The sequence below is a fragment of the Protopterus annectens genome, chromosome 2.part0 (genome assembly GCF_019279795.1).
Source record: "Protopterus annectens isolate FY-2018-M chromosome 2.part0, PAN1.0, whole genome shotgun sequence".
Taxonomy (NCBI): Eukaryota; Metazoa; Chordata; order Ceratodontiformes; family Protopteridae; genus Protopterus; species Protopterus annectens.
In genome coordinates, this window is record NC_056728.1 from 1539898326 (window position 1) to 1539918997 (window position 20672).

The following is a 20672-nucleotide window of genomic DNA, read 5'->3' on the forward strand; positions in this document are numbered from 1 at the left end:
GGGACCTTTCCTTATTGTAATTGCAGAGTTTGTAAATATATTTCTAATGAAATAGAGTTTTGCCATCCTTTTACTAGACGTACATTTGCCCCTTGATTTTTTGCTACTTGTAAGAGCACTAACGATATACCTAGCAACTTGTAGTGATTGTTCCCGTTTTTATGTGGGTAAAACCACACGACACTTAAGGGAATGTAATCTGGAACATATTGCCATCTCTGTAATAATGTAACCACTAATGCTCTAGCTAACCACGCTTCTCTTTGTATGGGACATAATAGGTTTTCTTTAAGGGGTCTACAATTAGTTTCACATAATTTAAAGGGAGGTGAATAAGAATTATATTGAGAATGTAGAACTTAAATGGGCTGCAGCCCTGCAAGCACATAGGATGATGGGTCTTAACTCCAGTCTACCACTGAGACCTATTTTGAAAGAGAGGCGGTTATTATTTTATGGTTTTTATTGGTGTATTTTAATTGTTGGTAAAGTTTTATTGGTTTCTATGTTATATATTGATTATTCTGTTGTGCCTTTTTTGGTCTGATGAAGTAGTAACCCCACGAAAGTGCTCACCACTAAACCTACTATATTTTTATTTCTATTCTGCTGTCGTGGTTTCTCTGCATTGATTTTTGTTTTTTGTTCAGCTGTGGCAGACCTTCCTTTAACAGTGAGGTGCTTCATTTTTATTCAACATCAGAACTAGGAGTACCAGTGACTCAATACTAAAGACTAGGACCACCAACCCTGAAAGACAGGTACCAAACATTGAAGACCTTGATGCACAAGTCAAAAGGGTAAGTGATGGTCATGGGACTGACTCACTAACACCAGCCATTAAAGATAAAGCAAATGCAGAGAGGATGGCACCACCAGAAGGCCCACTTTGGGGATGGAATACTAAGCTCAGAAGGGAATGGGACCAGGAAGACCCTGGGTCATCAACCCCTAATGTCAAGGAAGGCACTAGCCCTGAAATGGTTGGGAACACTGATGTCAACTGTGAAGTCGACATTAGAACCAATGAGTTAAAGGGGATCGACCCTGATGGGAATCATCTATGCTGATACCTATAGCTTAACTTATTGTCTCCAGAGAACTGGAGCTTCAGTTGGGCCCAGGAGGAAGGATCATGACTGAGGTCAGAAAAGGTGAGCACAGAAGGCACTCTCAAAGCCCTAATGCTTGCAGGGAAAGACACATTGGGCCAAAAATGCTGAACACTAAAAATGTTTATGTAGTACCATGTGGACAGCAGCTGACCTGATGGATACCATGGATGGGGAAAAGAGCTGTACAGAGCTGGACAAAACAGATGTGACACTGTCTTAGCAAGAAAGGGTAGCAGGGGAATCTTCCTGAAGGAAGCAACACTTTCCGTATCTAAAACTTTTGTAGACACTAGAGCAACAACAACAGTAGTGTTGGAAGAAATAGATTTTGCAGCAAAACAATCAGCATACTTAAGCTATTTAGAGTAATGTACAGTATCCTTAAATAACAGTAACTTTCTCTTCAACAGGGGATTTGGAAGTAGAAAGGAAGCCTTAGGAAGACATTCTGCAGAACAAGTAGACATGACTTTTCCAGTTCTTAACCTCTTTTGATGCTCTTCCAAGATGAATGGTTTAAAGGCTGCATAGTTACTGCAGTCTTAGGAAAATGAGCTTCTTTAAGACTCTTTACCATGTTTATTCTGGGGAGAAATCTTTGCCCTACACATGCGTTTTTGAGGTGACTGAAAACCCTGCTTCTTCTCCATAGCTATATAGCAGTACCAAAGAAAGAGGGAGGGAGAATACTGCCCATAACAAACTAGCAGGAAATTGTCAGAACTTTGAAAATGGCCAACAGCAAACTTAAATAGACTGATCTGCAATGCTTGGAAGCACAGCAGAAACCAAGCCTGAAACTATGAGAAATCATAGTCTGGGGACATTTTTAAGATAGAACTGATTTTAACTGCGAGTGTAAAAGATCTGCAGAAGAAATCCATAGGCAGTGGTTATTTTTAGTAAAGTGGAGGGGTATACGTAGTCTGGGAAAGTTTTGGGTTTCTGGCTATGTCCTGTCAGTCTTAGCCTTAGAGGTAATGAAGATGCAACTCCCTTTAAAAGATCTTACTTTCCTTTGACCTTTAATGAGGAGAAAAAACATGACATTCTATCCTTCAGAGTAACCCTGTCATCCACTTTCTTACAGAGACAAATTAAAATATATATACAGTAGCATCAAACACTTTTTTTCACCTTAAATTTATTTATTTATTTCCAGTTTGATGACCGGGGAGGTTCACTGGGCTCAAAGAGCCCGTTTTCAGTGGAGGCCCGGGGAGAAAAGCTCCAATAATACATAGTATAATCTCAATAATATAATAATACGTAGTATAATCTCAATAATATAATGAACGATGCATAGTGGAAACAGAAACAAGTTGCAGCAAATTTTACATAAAAAATAGCAACAAAAATCTAAACAAATGTTAAACAGTAGCTTGGAGAAGGATGTGAGCATATTTACATATTTAGTGGTAGAGAACACTGGTGCAAGGTTACATTAATACACTGATATAGAAGTAACATTAGCATGGATGAGTTCTTTATGCGTGAATAATAGCATAAGTTAGATTAATACAAAGGTTTAATCCTTTGAACTGGAATAGAGGAAATATTTACATGAAGGCAGTACAGAGGGTTAGAAAATAGTGTGTAAGGAAGAACAAACTTTGTGTGTAATAAAGTATTTATGTGTTGAGTAGCTTAGGTAAGTGGAGTGCAATTGCATTTCCATTTTTGGGAAAGGTAAGAATGCAGCAGGGTTTTGAAGTGTTCAGCGTTCTCAGAAGTTCTTAAGGATGGAGGGAGAGAATTCCATTTCTTGGTGATGGAGAAGGATAGCAGGAGCTGACCAGCGGGATGGTTTGGTTTATAAACAGAGATTAGATTTTGGTGGGTAGAACTTAGAGTTCTGTTAGGGGTGTATAATGTTAGGATGTTTGATAGTGCGGGACATATAGTTGGTTTGAAAATGAGCTTGTGGGTGGTGATGAGTTGGAGGTAGTCAAGGTAGTTTGAGAGCTCTAGCCACTGAAGCTGGTGGAGAGGTTTACAGTGATGAGTGGAATAATTGGAGGTGGTGGCAAACTTTGAGATTTTACTGTAACAGGATTCCAGTTTAGAAGAGATGGAGGAAGATAGGCTGGTTAGTAAGGGAGCGCCATACATTAGTGAAGGTAGTGGCGAGGGTCTGTCTTGTTGATGGGGAGAAGAAGTGGGAGTTTCTATACAGCATGCCAAGTTTCTGATGGGTTTTCTTTATATTTAGCTGAATATGGGTATCAAATTTTAGGTGTTCGTCAATAGTAACTCCAAGAAGTTTAGCAAAAGGAACAACCTCTATAGTGGAGTTGGCAAGGCTTGTAATCTTGAAAGAGGTTTTGTCTAGGTGGATAGATTTTGAGGGAGAGAATAGAAGGATCTTTGATTTGGTGGCATTCAAAGAGAGGTGATTTTGGAGCATCCAGTTCTCTGTAGTTGAGAAGGCAGTCTGAGTTTTTGTTTGTAGCTCTGGGAGGTTTGATGCAGAGCAAACTAACGTTGAGTCGTCTGCATATTGTACTACCTTGGTGTTAGGAATGGCTGCATGGAAATTATTAATGAAGATATTGAAGTGCATAGGGCCAGGTCTTGGCAACCTAAGAGTGCAGCTGACTTAAATACTGATACATTGCATAAGGAGAGAGAGACAGAGAAAGACGAGACCTTCAGAAGCCAGAGCAAGGTCAGCTAGATCCACCTCAGAAAGAGTATATTACAAGCAAACTACACTTCCACAAAATAAGGACAGGGATGGTGGTATGGTAGTCACGGCAATGGTGGAAATAGACAACACAGATCCATCGTTACGGTGAGTAAATAGCTTTCATATCTGATGTTGTCTTTTCCATCCATTCCATAATGTTTGGGAACAGACTCCTCAGTGACTTTTACACCTAGGAGACCTCATGGAAGGATATTCTGTAGCACAGCTGAATCGAAGGAGGCCCTAGATATGGACTGCATATCTAATTTGAGATGAAGGCATGAACCTTAGACCAAGTGCGTGCAGCACATACTGTACACTGAAATCCAGAGGATGGCAATGCTGCAGTCAAAAGTACCACTGAAGCTTCCACATATGCAGTCTAGCAAGAGGGACCACTGGAATAGAAGAAGCCATTAATCCCAGGGCCCAAAGAACCTCTCTGGCTGGCATGGCAGTCAAAGGAAGAACAGACTGAAAGAAGGTTGTCGATGACAAAAGTTTTGGAGGTGGGAAAGAGACCAGTGTTGGCATTGTCTCAATCCTGCATCCAGCATCCCAGATACACAATCCTGATAGGGATTCAGGACAGACTTTTGGAAGTTGATGGTGAACCGCAGGCTTTGAAAAACAGAGATGATGATCTCCAGATCCTGTAACAGGTCACTGGGAGAAGGTGCCTAAAGCAACAGGTTATCTAGAAAAGGAAAAATCTGAATGCCTTGGAGCCTGCAGAAAGTAATCAGTGCAGCTAGACATTTTGTGAATACCCTTGGGGAAGTAGAGAGGCCAAAGGGCAAAGCAGTGAACTGAAAATGAAAGGAAGAAACAAAAACTTCCCGAAAAGAGAGTGAATAGGGATATAAAGGTAAGTATCTTCAGATCTAAAGACACCAAAAAAGACTGGGTTAGTAAAACAGGAAACAGGTTTTAAGAGTAAGCATCTGAAAAGAAGGGACCTTGAGAAAGGTGTCGAGCATGGAGAGATCTAGAATAGGTCTCCAACTGCCCTCCTTTCTAGGAACCAGGAACATACTGGAATAAAATTCCTTTCTTACTTGGGAAGGGGGAACAGGCTGAATGGTTCCATGGTTGATCAGGGACCCTAGGACCTCTGGTAAATGAGGAAGTTGCTCTATAGGAGGTTGAAGAATCCCTGAAAAACAAAGGAGAGACTTCCATACAACGACGGATGACTGAAAGAACCCAGGAGTTTGAAGTGATGAGAAGACAATTTGGAAGACAAAGGGAAAACCGAAGGGCAAAGGAACCTAGTCTAAGAGAAGGGGGGAAAACTGTCAAAGAGAAACACGCTTATTAGATAAAGGAGGTTTCTTGTCCACAGAAATCTGAGAAGCTTTAGCATGGGGGGAGGGGGCATCTATCCACCACACTTCCTGCTCTTTGAAGTCTGATGGGGTTGCCTGCAAACAAAAACAGATCTAGAAAGATAATTCCTCTGGAACTTAAGGATAAGAAAGACAAAAACATGTTTAAGGTACTGCAATGCTTTGCCTTTCTCCTGATGAGACAAACATGTCAGCAGCAGTCCCCAAAAGATGTTTATCATCCAAAGGAACATCCAACAACTTGGCATTAATGTCCTCAAGCAATGACTGGAGACAATGCCAAAAATAATGCCTCATGACAGACCCAAAAGCCATAGCCCTGGAAGAGGCATCAGCAGCATCACAGTTACACTTAGAGTGATGAGCCACTTGAGAAGCAGAACCTACAATAGATAAGGCAGAGGATTTGCTCTCAGAATCAGGGAGGTAAGAAATAAACTTACTAGCCTGAGCAATCAAGGCCAGAGCATACCTGGTTCATGTGGGTCTGGTAATAAACAGCCCTAAAGGCCAAAGTATACGCAGTGTAACTTTCTTACTTATCCTCTCCTTTGCCCTACTATCCTTCTCAGAAGGCAAAAGCTTGGAAAGTTTGTCACAAGAGACTGACACCACAGCAGGATCAGCAGAAGGACATTTAAATAAAGAATGACAATCCTCAGTAACCTTACAGAACCTATCGGGTTTCTTAGGAGCACGAGGCTGAGAATCAGGAGACTTGGAAGCAGCAATAAAACTGTCTAACAAGGCAGCCAACACAGGAGGAACTGCAGATGGTTGAGGAGTATCCACTTACAGCAACTCATAATATCTTTTCTGAATATCAGACAATTGATAAGAATCCCACTTAAACTATTCCATCATCCTAGCAATTCTGTCCCCAAAGGACAATTCTTCAAAAGGAGACTCAGGGTAACAAACTCTTCCTCATCAGAACCATAAGCCAAAGGCATCTATGAAGAGTAGGACAAAGACCCCTCATCAGACTCTGAATCCTCAACCGAGGAATCTGGTTTCCCTAAACTGATTAGAAGGGGTTGAGGTTCAAGGAGGAACAGCCACAGAAACCTTTTGAGGAGACTTCAGGGCTATCAAGGCAGAAAACAAGCTCTATGTAGACTCTAGCCATTCCCTCTGAGGATCCTTAGGACAGACTGAAACATGCTATGTTTTTGTCTTTTCTTGGAAGGGATATGAGCCCCATCAAATACCAGAGATTCCAACCTGTGGCGAGATCCAATAAGAGAACTCAGAACATCCTCCCTGGCCAATATCTGCAGAATTCCTTTAGGACCCTCAGAGAAATCAACCGTGGTTCCTCCTTGATGTGAGGAGCAAGCATCTGCCAAGCTTCAGAGAACGTGAGAAAAGATGGATCCATGCTGGCCCTCCGATGGGATCTCTGCAGAGGAATCTGATGTAGACACTGAATGGCCTACAGAGCTATTACTCACTTCTAGAGGGATGTCCTGTGGAGGCTGGACAGTTAAAGAATCAAGCCAAGATGTCTTGGCTTTCTTATCTAGTTGGAGTATCTTGGGGTTAAAGGATTCTGCTATGTTACTGTGCACTAACTGTTTAAGCAGGTGGTTTTCAAGATAAATGGCCAGGGGAAGACAAATGGCTTCTGAGTATCTTAATCACAAATGCCTTACAGATACTGCAAGACGTACAGTCACTGGAAACACCCAAACAAAAGATACACTGTTTGTGATGATCCTTATGAGGAATCTGCCTCTCACACTGACATTTTCTCTTCATGCAAAACATAAACTTTAGGTAAGCAAAATAAAATACACAAGACCAAAGAAAAGAAATAAAACAACCCCAAAGGCACATTTATCTGATGACTAGGTATTCAATACAGGAATAAGGCTTTTGAACTAGTGGCAAAGACGTTCGGGGCAACTGCATCTGTACATCACTTTTATGCCCTATGTTCTGTGTGGGGAGCATATATGTGACGTACGACACATTCAAGATCATCAGGCTTTGGTATACTGACGAAATGTCAGCCTGCCCTGGGTGGAAGATTCCTACTGTTAAGAGTACTTCAACAGTAATACAGAAAGATAACTTGAAGTGTATTCCCAGAGACTGGCTGGAGAGCTTAATAAATGCAGGAATCCTGTTCAGACAGTATTAACCTTTTCAATGGGAAAAGAGCTCTATAGAAGAGGCGGGGCAGCAATACCTCCAGCAAACTAATAAAGAGATTGCCAGTAAAGCTCAAAATGGGCAGATAGCCAAATCTGGCTCCAAAATTAGCTCCATGGCCACAGATAGGGCCTGGAGACAAACCTATGTGTCCAAAGATCCATAGGGATCCCAAATGCTCTTTAACCCTTCATTTCTGGCACTGACCCCAAAGAGCACCAGTAGAATGTGAGAAGAAACTCTGGTAGACATGGGATCCTACCTCCAAGGGGTCCAACTGTGTAGGCAGCAACCTCCAGCTCAACCTAAGAACTTCAGTTAACTTGCAAATAGGACCACTACTAAGAAGATGGTGGACAGCAAGTAGACAAGTGATCCAAGCCAAGACTGCCTCCAAATCCAAGTTAATAAGCCCCAGCAATGTTAGGCCTCCACTGAAAAGGGAACAACCAGCACAGGTGGCAAAGCTTCTTGCTAAGAACAGAAGAAGCCCAAAGAAATACCACAGCCAGAGAAGGCAGCTCCAAGGGACTGCCACTGCAGAACAACAGGGAACCTCAGAAGGCAAATCCAAAGAGCAAGAATTTTAGGAATGGTAACACATCAGCTTCCCAAGATTATGATGAGGACCTCCTCCTCCTAACTGGCTTAGATTCCAAAGGCCAGCACTGGGAATGCTTTGAGAACTGAATTACCAAAAAGGCAATTCCCAATAAAGTATGTGGAAGAAAGGATAAGACTTACGACCACCACTGCAGTGAGTGGGCACACCCAAAGAAGACCATACAACTTAACTTTTTCCTGGTCCACATGGAGGGAGGCAGAGGGTCCCGATTTCCTCCAAGAAAGGTATACATCTTTCATTGACCAGTGAGAGAATGAATCTTGGCCTGACACTCAGCTACTCTGTGTAAAAAACATGGAGGAAAAGGGAGAAGAACCAGTAAAAGAAGACAGTGACCAGTGGAGCAAATCTTTTTCTACTAATCCTTCAGGGAGTAGTTCTTTAAATAAGGCTAGACCAAAGAGCCACAACCCCCCCCCCCATGACCCAGGAAGGCCAGGTCATGAAAGGACGGTATAACCAGAACCCTTAAAACAGTCCATTTGGCATAAGGGGAAATGCAAATGGGTACATCTTACAAGGCTAAAATGCCGTCCACACATTCATACCACAAAATGAATGTGAGAGAACCAAAGGAGGTGGTGTTTCTATCTATATTAGAGATAAATTCACCTCCTGTATAGTTAGACTGGACAACTCCATGGTTACGGTGGGTAAGACCCCATTCAAGTCACAGCCAGTTGCAGATCTCCCTCCATGGGTCATGACATGCATGAAGCCCACTTGACCACACTGGAGAGAATCCAAATATTACTGAGCACTCTGGTTATGAGGGATTTCAATTATCCCACCAACAACTGGGAAACCTACACTAGCCCTAATCTGCTAGCTCAAAAGTTCCTTGCTTTTGTTAACTCAAATGCCCTGGAACAAACTCTTCATACCCAGAAAAGAGGAACAAACATACTAGATGTTGTTCTCACTAACATGTCAAACAGTGCACTACTGCAACTGTCGGACTCTCATTAGTTAAATATGACCAAAAATCTGTCACCTTTGCACTGACACTAACACCAGAACTCACATAAGGCGAAATCAGACTAAAAAACTTCACCAAGCAAACTATAATCTCCTAGGTGAAGGTATAAATGCATTTAGAGACTCACCCCCACCTGGAAGTGGTAACTACACCGAAGCTTACACTAAAGCCCTGTACAATCTCTTGCACAAGTCTATAGATCCAGCTGTCGTCTTCTTCTTTCGGCTGCTCCCGTTAGGGGTCGCCACAGCAGATCAACTGTTTCCATTTCTTCCTGTCCACTGTATCTTGCTCTGTCACACCAACCGCCTGCATGTCCTCTCTCACCACATCCATAAACCTTATCTTAGGCCTTCCTCTTTTCCTGTTACCTGGCAGCTTCATCCTTAGCATCTTTTTCCCAGTATACTCTGCATCCCTCCTCAGCACATGTCCAAACTAACGTAATATTGCCTCTCTGGCTTTGTCTCCAAACCTTACAACCTGGGCTGACCCTCTAATATACTTATTCCTAATCCTGTCCATCCTCGTCACACCCAGTGCAAATCTTAACATCTTCAACTCTGCCACGTCAAGCTCTGACTCCTGCCTTTTTGTCAATGCCAGTGTCTCCAACCCATATAACATAGCTGGTCTCACTACCCTCTTGTAGATCTTCCCTTTCTCTCTTACTGGTACTCGTCTGTCACAAATCACTCCTGACACTCTTCTCCACCCACTCCATCCTGCCTGTACTCTCTTCTTCACCTCTCTTCCACACTCACTATTACTCTGAACTGTTGATCCTAAGTACTTAAACTCATTCACCTTCGCCACCTCTACTCCCTGCATCCTCACCATTCCTCTGTCCTCCCTCTCATTCACACACATATATTCTGTCTTAGTCCTGCTGACCTTCATTCCTCTTCTCTCTAGAGCATATCTCCAACTCTCCAGGGTCTCCTCCACCTGTTCTCTACTCTCATTACAGATCACAATGTCATCTGCAAACATCATAGTCCACGGGGACTCCTGTCTGATCTCGTCTGTCAACCTGTCATTCACCATTGCAAATAAGAAAGGGCTCAGAGCTGATCCTTGATGTAATCCCACCTCCACTTTAAACGCATCCGTCACTCCCACCGCAGACCTCACCGCTGTCACACTACCCTCGTACATATCCTGTACTACTCTTACATACTTCTCTGACACCCCCGAATTCCTCATACATACCACATCTCCTCTCTAGGCACCCTGTCATATGCTCTCTCTAAATTCACAAAGACACAATGCAACTCCTTCTGACCTTCTCTGTACTTCTCCATCAACACTCTCAGAGCAAACATCGCATCTGTAGTGCTCTTTCCTGGCATGAAACCATACTGCTGATCACTAATCATCACCTCCCTTCTTAACCTAGCTTCCACTACTCTTTCCCATAATGTCATGCTGTGACTGATCAGTTTAATCCCTCTGTAGTTACTACAGCTCTGCACATCACCCTTATTCTTAAAAAGCGGTACCAAAACACTTTTTCTCCATTCCTCAGGCATCCTCTCACTTTCCAAGATTTCATTAAACAATCTAGTTAAAAACTCCACTGCCATTTCACCTAAACACCTCCATGCTTCCACAGGTATGTCATCTGGACCAACAGCCTTTCCGTTCTTCATCCTCTTCATAGCTATCTTTACTTCCTCCTTGCTAATCCACTGCACTTCATGATTCACTATCCGCACATCATCCAACCTTCTCTCCCTTCATTCTCTTCATTCATCAACCCCTCAAAGTACTCTTTCCATCTGCTCAACACACTCTCCTCGCTTGTGAGTGTTTCCCTCATTATCCTTTATCATCCTTACCTGCTGCACATCTTTACTAGCTCGGTCCCTCTGTCTAGCCAATCGGTACAGGTCCTTTTCTCCCTCCTTAGTGTCCAACCTTTTATACAACTCTTCATATGCCTTAACCTTAGCCTTCGCCACCTCTCTCTTTGCCATGCACCTCATCACCTTATACTCGTCTACTTTCTTCATCTCTTTGACAATCCCACTTCTTCTTCACCAACCTCTATCTCTGTATACTCTCCTGTACTTCTTCATTCAACCACCAGGTCTCCTTGTCCTCTTTCCAGATGTCACACCAAGCACCCTTCTAGCCATCTCTCTTACTAGCTCTGCTGTAGTTACCCAGCTATTCGGTAACTCTTCACTGCCACCCAGTGCCTGTCTTAACTCTTCCCTGAACATCACCTCATAATTACCCTTTTTCAATTTCCACCATTTGATCCTTGGTGCTGCCCTCACACTCATCCTCCTCTTCTTGATAACCAACGTCATCCTACAAACCACTATCCTATGCTGCCTAACGACACTTTCTCCGGTCACCACTTTACAGTCTCCAGTCTCCTTCAGACTGGCCCTTCTACACAATATATAATCCACCTGTGTGCATCTTCCTCCACTCTTGTATGTCACCCTATGCTCCTCCCTCTTGTTAAAATACATATTCATCACAGCCATGTCCATCCTTTTCGCAAAATCCACTACCATCTGACCTTCTGCATTCCTTTGCTTAACACCATACCTACCCATCACTTCCTCATCCCCTCTGTTCCCTTCATCAACATGCCCATTGAAATCTGCTCCAATCACCAGTCTCTCACCCTTGGGTACAGTCATCACCACTTCAACCAACTCACTCCAAAATTTTTCTTTCTCATCCATCGCACACCCAACTTGTGGAGCATATGCACTAACAACATTCCTCATTACACCATCAATTTCCAGCTTCATAAACATTATTCTATCCGACACTCTTTTCACTTCCAAAACACTCTTAGCATACTGTTCCTTCAGGATAATGCCTACGCCATTTCTCCTCCCATCCACATCATGATAAAACAATTTGAAACTGCCTCCGATACACCTAGCCTTGCTCCCCTTCCATATGGTCTCTTGTACACACAATATCCAGCTGTATTAGAAAGAATCAAAGCCAGAGTCCCAAGTAAAAACAAGCCACCATGGTGGACATCCAGCATCAACAAAAATTACAATGAAAACAAATAAGTTGCTTTCCATGAAAACAAAGGTGAGACCCCAACAAATAAGACAATTGAGAAAAAACTTAGCTAGCACTGCCAAGGATAACCATAAGGCCTTTTACAGCAACGTAAGTAGCCTAAAAGGTCGGACCCAAGCAAGCACAGAACTAGTGACCAATGGTATTCACACACACTGACCCCACAGAGATAGGAAACCTGCTAGCAGACAGGTTAGGTCTGGTGAAAATTTCACCCCCTGTCCCCTCCAAATCTATCACAAACTTTGCCCTAAATGCCCCCCCCCCCACATATCTGAAGAACAGGTCATCAAAGCCTTGTCCAAGGCAAAAAAAAAACACCGCCTCTATGGGACCACAAAGCATCCCAGGCTGTCTTCTAAACAGGCTAAAACATGAACTACCATAACCATTAAGTACCTTTTTCAATCATAGTGTAACCACAGGCTTTGTTCCTACCAAATGGAGAACAGCAACAATTATTCCCCTCCACAAGGGTGGGCTAGCAACAGACTCGGGGAATTCCAGATCCATAAGCCTCATCTGTAAGGTGACAGAACACATCATTACGGACCTCATGAATAAAGACGTAGGTGACATCCAAACCCTGGATCCTACCCAATCTGGCTTTGTCAAGAGCAGATCCTGCCTATTAAATCTTGTGGATTTTTTCGAAAATGTGGCCAGGGCCATTGACGAGGGCAAATCTGTGCACACAGCATACCTTGACTTGGCAAAGGCTTTCAACACAATCCCACACTCAGGCATTACCAATAAACTTAGCAAACTGAATATAAACCCCTTTGTTGCAAGATGGACTGCTAACTGGCTCACAAACCAGACACACACTATCAAAGTGGTTGACATCACATCAATCAACAGACATGTTACCAATGGGGTGCCACAGGGGTCAGTGCTAGGCCCCCTACTGTTTGGTATATTCTTCTCAGAAGTTTAGGTCAAAACTAAGGAGCTGTGGCTGACCAAGTCAGCAGATGACTGCAAACTGGGTGCAATTATTGAATCCCAAATTATGTCATTATACTCCAGGAGGGTCTAATGTAGACCAATGACTGGTGTCTTAGTCACGGCCTCAAACTGAATGGAAAGAAATGCATCATCATTCCCTTTGGCACAAAAATTGTCCCTTCACACTATCAAATAAACAACAATTCTCCAAGTATCCATGAAGTGGTAAGGGACTTGGGTTCACAAGTTGACCGCCAAATTAACTTTGACCACCATGAGTCTACTGTAGAAAGGAAGGCTTTCTATGGAGCACACCTGATTAGTAAAGGCATCACTTTGAGAATGAGAGGTTATAAACCCTCTATACTCGGCACTAATCTGCTCCATAATTGAGTATAATGCCCCGTTTGGCACGTACCGTACAAAGCACCGTGCAGCAATTGGAGAGACGTCAGATATTTCTAACAATAAAGATCAAGGGACTCCACCACATGCTGTAGACAGACCGACTAAAGTCCCTGTCACTTTACTCTGTATCATATAGACTTCTTAGGGGAGACTTATGCCTGGGTAAAAAAACAATCTCAGACCCAAAGCTAATGAACTTGCTGCATATCCATAAATCAAATGGGACTATGGCCACCCGTTCCAGGGACCTAAATATAGCCTGTGGCTTAAATAGGACATGCTGGAGGGACAGACTTATCTCCCAGCTACTGCAGCGTCTTTTAGATAGGCTACGTATTCATGTGAAACAGAGCACCTCTATGACACTGTTCGAAAGGAACCTGTACGACTGGATGGGGCACTGTAAATTCTTACTGGGAATTGTACACACAACCCTCCTGGACATAGGCAGTCATTACCAAATGCAATCTTGGGTTTAACTAATCTTTCTATGGCATTACACTGGGATGAAACGGCTAGGCTTGAAATGACGTCAGAGTCAACAGAACAGGCCTTTAAATGACCAGATAATCAAAAGATTAAACAAACTGACTTAAACTTTCATTTTTCAGTAGAAAAACAAGTTTGACTGAAAATACAAACTAAACATACAGAAAATTTTTTTCTAAGGCTGACTAAGCACCTACACCCCCTTTTACTTAAATATACTAACTTAAGGTCAGTACAACTATGGTTAAAAAGCAAAGACCATGTACGCTGAAAGTCTATCCTGCTCCATTACCCACAGAATGTGATCACAAGACACTTAAAAGATAACTGCAGAGCAGTTTGTTTATCTTTGTATGCAAATATGAATCAATGGGTTAAGTGCTCTGATAAACACTGACCATTTTCAGTCTGGGTAATACAGTCACAGTTCATACATAATAAGCCGATAAAAAATACAACTGTTTGCATATTAAAAGACACCTGTACAAACATGCTATACATGAAATTCATGAAAAATAGAATAAGGTAGATACTGCATAAAAACAGGAGATTTACAATATCATCTGAAAGAGTAGTACCATTTTAAGATTTGAATTCTATACAGAAGTTACAAAAATGTAACACTGGCAAGAAAGACGGAGGAGAGTAAAGGAAGTGCATACCGTTAGGCGATATACCTCCTTTGAGTTTACATAACCATAATCATTAGGTACCTACCAAACAGCACAAATTCAACTATTTAAATCAAATTACTTCAACAGTTAAATCAAATGACAGCTTCACACAAAAAACTCAAAATGTAAGACCTTCACATAAAGTGTCACTTGATTGAATGGGACAAGACAAAACTTTGATAAAATAGTCTTTGATTCAAAGACAAATTACTCCAACTAGACAAGGCACTCTTGACCCTGTGCAGACTCTTCCTTCTATTGGAAGTGCAAGAATACAGATGGCAAGGCAAGGCAAGGTCCTTCCACTTAGGGAGACTGCCAAATTCTCAGGAATGAATCATGCAATGACTAACTCTTTACTGAACTCCCCCCCAAAGAAAAGGTCATTCTCAGCCACAAAACCAGACCTGCTGCCCTAGACAAACATTCCAGTGCAAACAGTGTCACATATATAAGGTGGAGAGTGGCACTAGTACAGCAGTTGATAGAATCATGGCAAGAACCTAGTGATTCCAGACTCTGGGAAGGCCTTAACAAATGTCATCATTCACTCCAACAGGAAGGACCAAAGCCTGCACAGGTGAGGTACCCAGTTGAAAGTTCTATGGTCCAGTGTGGTGGAAGAGTATATATTATTGCCAAAAGTGTTCCCTTCTCAGGTCACTCTTCTGCCTTCATCCTACATGGAATGGCCTTCCCCTGGAGGAACTCCTATAAAGGGATCTGTAGTACTACCTCCATCCTGAACAACTGAGTAGTTACTGGTGGCTCACTCCTGCCCCAGTGCAGACAGCTCCTCTACTATCAGAGCCATTAGCTAAAACTGAATCATCTGGCATGAAGCCACACCCTAAACCTTTGGCCATAGAGCTGGCTGAACAATGGTGAACTATTAAGAAAAACATGAAGTACTGTGACTTATGTGGAAGATTTGGAATCCAAAGAAGCATCTGCTGGAGGTATGATTTAGCTGATAAAGACCAATTCAGCACTGGCACCCAAATTTTCATTAATGAAAAAAAATGTTTTGATGAAAAATTATTTTAACTGAAGCAAAATTACAAAGAATAAAAAGGAGAAAGTTAACTTCTAGTCCTGGTGGGAAAAAAATGAAAGGACATCATTGGTAAAGGCACTAGTATGTGACTGAGATAAATTGAATGACATCAGCAGAGATGGGTACCACATGACAGACTGCTGAAAGAATCTAATGCCAGTGATGGATACTAGAGTGACTTATGTCTTAGGATTTAGATCTACAGTAAGACCTCTCCTTTAAGTAAAATATTTTATTTTTTTAATCCACACTAATGTGAGAAACTATAACCAAGTTTAAAAATTAGGAAATGTGCTTTCTGTTTCCAAGTAGGACAATAACAAACAGAGAATTAACTCCAGGAAAATAAAATGGCAAGGACATTAGTCTTAACTGGTAAGAATATTTAGTTGGGGTGTGTGTAAGTAGCAAACCATCCAACACTTTGTTACAAGATTCATGCACCTTGTGACTTTAGTACACAGCTGATATTCTTTTTAAAGGGCCAAACTCTAAGAAGGTTAGGAATGCTGTGGGTATGCGGGCTACCATTCCTGGAAAGGTAGAGATAAAGAATGTGGGTTGTCTATCTGTCTTATGTGCTACTATACTTTGAAAGGTAGCCCCTGGTATTCCAGGTAAAGAAATGCATCTGTATTCCTAATTATTGGAAGGGTATAAAAGAATCAAATAGTTTCACAGCAGATCCTAGACAATAAATAAATAAAAATAAATAAATAAATAAATAAGAAACTGTATAGGACTAAATGCATATGAAGAAAAGAAAGTGTTGAGGTGGACCACTGCCAGATCACAAACCTCAGTAATAAAACCGAACAAAAACTGGACAGGAACAGTAGTAAATAACAGAATAACCTGTGTTAAAATACAAGAAAAGCAGAACACTAGGAACATTTTAAAAGAACAGTTTAAATAATAATAATGGCAATTTATAACATGCATTACATGTCTACAAGTTATAATGAAGAATTGCTTACATCTCAACTGCTCATGAACTATACAAATGTGCACATATAAAAGAATACTGCAGATTCTGTTATGACAAATATCTTTTTACCTCATTATTTAAGACACTGTGGAAGACGGAACGAATTGAAAGGCAACATCGATGAAAATTCTTGATTAACTGTGGATGAATAGAGCCGCTGAGCTGTGCCACTTCCCTATGTGTTGGAGTGATTAAGATCCCTTGTATTGTCTCCATAGAAATGTAGTGAAACAGAGTATTTTCAGGACCTGAAGTTAATCTAAACATAAAAAGAAGTAGAAATGTGTTACTTGCTTCTACTACAAAATATATTTATTGCTGTAAAGAAACTGGCTATAAAACATTTTTCATTTGACAGAATCTAATCGCATGTTGCACATGATCAAAGTTGCATCATAAAATTGCAGAAAAGTACAGAAATATATAGCTCTTAAACAGTTATACTCTACCATTGTACTAATGAAATACAATAACTACTTTGAAATCATATAGCTAATTAATACTATATATGATTCATGGGTCAGATTGTAAAGATGATGCAACACATAAAAAAGTGAGAGCCTCTGGCCCAAATGATACACCAAATGAAATTTGTGTAAACCAGAAAGATCTTCCTTGTGTACCATGAATGGAGCAGATGGTAATACCTTAGAACATTATGGAGAATCTTTTCAGTCTAGAATTTGTGTACTGCTTACATACAGATTGACTCTAAGCCTATTGTTTATAGAAGTTTTTCCTGGAAACTACCCAATGCAAAGGATACACTGAAAAAAGAAGCTGTACCTAACCGCAATGTTGCTGCATCATATGATACTTATTCATCATTTTATCATTCCTACTAACTTTGTTATTTTTTCAACCATCTTTTCACTAACACTGTGAGCAAGAATCTAAGCTGCAACCTTTGTACAGTATTTACCACGAGACAGAATCAGAAAAAATGGTTATATGAATATTGGGCATTTCCCACAGCTATTCAGGTCCTCTCTTTGTGCATAAACCAGTGGCTTAATAACTACAATACAAATTTTAAGAACGCTAGTTTCAAAAAGGATAAAAATGGCAAAAGGCTGGTGAACATTTATCTGTGAGATAATGATTTTCTTACAGTTGTTTTCTGAAGTACGCTTCTCATGGATATTGTGTGATCTGCTATAAGCACAAGTAATATACTCCAGTGACTACTGTTCTGATAACCTGTAGTAAGGCAACTGGAACATATAATATTACTATGTACCAGGAAGAGCAGAGCCATTGGACAAAGATCAAAAACCACAAAAATAAAATAAGAGTAAAATCAGGTCGACCAACAAAGCTGAATAATCCCAAATTTTTAATGTTGATCGATAACAGTAAATTAATCGTATTGGTTACTCTTTGTATTTTAAACTTGAGTGTTTTTAGTTTTTATATAAGGTCTGAAGAAGCACTTTTTTACAGTGAAAGTATTTACCTTTCTTGTATAACTAAGATCATACATTCAAAACCCCTGGAACATAGGAACACGGGTCTATATTAGAACATCAACTTTTTAAAACGTCGAATGTTCTAAAATCGACCCCTATTCAGAGAACGCTGACAACATCGAACATGCAGAGCAGCAAATTTTTTCCAAGGGAAAAAATTTGCTGTTCTGACACACATACACACAACACAAACAAACAGTAATCCACACACATACACCTAAAATCCTACATCTAACCCTACACTAAACTGTACACACACCACTAGCTATCCACTTACCTTAACCCAAACCCTAACCCTAAGGTCCGTCACTATCGCACACTCACGTCACCCATGCCCCTAACCCTCACGTCCACACAATCGCACACTTAGCTGACCTGCACCCTAACTCACCTACCCCACGCCCTAACCCTCACGTCCACACAATCGCACACTTACCTGATCCTGACCCGTAACTTTCTACCACAGTGCTGAACATAGCGAAGCCGCAGGAACAGCCAACCAAATTCCTTCCCTAGGAAGAAACTCAGTGTTCCGCAGCTTCGCTATTTTTCAGCATTCGCTGAATAGGGGTCGATATTAGAACATTCGAAGTTGTGAAACTTTGATGTTCTAATATAGACCCTAGTAACATACCTCCCAGATAGACATTCATAAAAACTAACAGGCAGGAGCAATCATATTTTACCATAAAGGAAATACCTCTATCTAATGTAACAGCAAAAAGAAACATCAATGAACAAGGGGGCATGACTTGAGCTTCAGAGAAACGTGCCCATTTAAACCTGGGTATTTGTTTGTCCATAATTTCAGGATCCATTTAAATTCACTTTGCTTGGCCCTATTCTTTATATCGGACCCCTAGAACTCTCTAAGTATTTCCAAAACCAAAAGTGAAGAAAGTGCTGTTCACCATACTCAGCAACATGTTGGGCTAACGCAGTCATAGCTTTACTCTTCCCTATATCATTAAAGTGTCCTTTCTTTCACCATATGATTAGTTTTCCCAACATAAAAAGCACTACATGCTATACATTTATCATAACAGACTAAATTTTTATGCTGATTGCAGCAGTAAAAATTTAAAATTCAATATCAAAGCCCATAGATGGATGAATGATACAAAAACAATTATAAATATATTGGTATGCACTACACAAATGGTATTTAAATGTGCTGATACATTCAGGGGTATGGCAGTTGAAAGTAACTTGATTTCTATAGCATAACTCCCGCTTTAGGGACAAGTTAATCCTACATGAAAACTTGGGAGTATTGCTCAGAAGTCTTTTCACATCCTAATTTGCCATTAATACTGCCAATTTTTCTTAACTGTGTCACATAATATATTGACGTCACTAGAATATTTTAAACAAAATTTAATATCTTTACTTCTCATATTCTGACTTGAATTATTCAATTCCATAAGAATCACTTCAGAAAAGTAGGGTTTAGCAGTAGTATCTCTAAGAGAACGTACCTCAGAAATACATATCTCTATATCATATTGAGAGTAACCTCTACTCAAAAAAATCTTGGGCCAAAGGTGCCAAAACCTCTTCTACTAATCTGTCATCATTATGTAACCTCTTCGCCCTTAAAAACTGACCTTTAATAACATTTTTCATAATATATCTCAAGTGTATGCTATTTTATGTAATAGAGTGTTGTTCATACATGGTTTCTTATACAATTTAGTATTAAATAACCTAACTCATCTCTATGGACTGTAATATCTAAAAATTCAATACACAAGTCAGAGATCTTATGGCTAAACTTTAAAATGTAGTAGTAGAATGTAGTAAATCTGAAAATGCTAAAAACTTTTGCGGAGTATCTGTCCAAATAAGAACGATATCATCCACAAAACACTTATAAAAACAGATATGTTGGGATAAAGAATTGTCTTTCAAAACCTGTTCTAATTCCCACTGTGCCAGAACTAATTTGGCGTAGCTATGGGCACAAGCTGTGCCCATAGCCACACCAACCTTTTGCAGATAATATCCAGAATAAAAAAAAAGAACACATTATTTTCAAGTATCAGTTCTAGCAAAATAAAATAAGCTCTATCTTATTACTGGAAAAATCACTATGTTAAGACAGAAACAATCTTATATTTTCAGTGCCAATGGTGTTAGGTATAACAGTGAAGAGAGATATTACATCCAATGTCTCAAAAAACAAAGTACTCTTCACATCTATTGCTCTAGACCACTGAAACAAATCACTAAGGAAAAGTTTAGTGTCCTTAAGTACAGTTCCAACACTCTCAAGAACTGCCCGCAGAGACTCTTCTATGAAAATGGAGAGGGGTTCAGAAACCCAGCTGCGGCTTATACAAAAATAAAGACTTATAAAGAATTAATTGGCAGAGTGCATCAATTACTGTACTGGGATATTCTCTCTCCAGAAACATCTTAAGAGTGTGAAAGCTATTAGATATTATCATCAGAAGTCAGTCAAGATCATTGGATTATAGGAGGTTACTAGGCTAATCATCCTTAAAACCTAGCCAAGAGTTTATCCCCAAAAAGAAACCTCATTCAGCACCTGTTGCCCCTGTCAGTGAGGGACATAGGTGGAACCCCTGGAACAAATCTGTGGTTTTCCATCCACTCATCAAGGTAGCTCTTGAAGAGGGTCAGCAAGGTGCTCTGTTTG

The 20672-nt window shown here is 40.7% G+C and overlaps 1 protein-coding gene across 2 annotated transcripts in view; it reads right to left on the minus strand.

The window, feature by feature from the left end:
* Positions 1-20672, minus strand: part of INTU (inturned planar cell polarity protein) — a 1478455-nt gene that overhangs the window by 83839 nt on the left and 1373944 nt on the right. For both annotated transcript variants that reach the window (XM_044061672.1, XM_044061671.1), the window contains exon 14: positions 16611-16800. In XM_044061672.1, coding sequence (XP_043917607.1) covers positions 16611-16800 — 190 coding nt within the window. The remainder of the gene's footprint in view (positions 1-16610; positions 16801-20672) is intronic.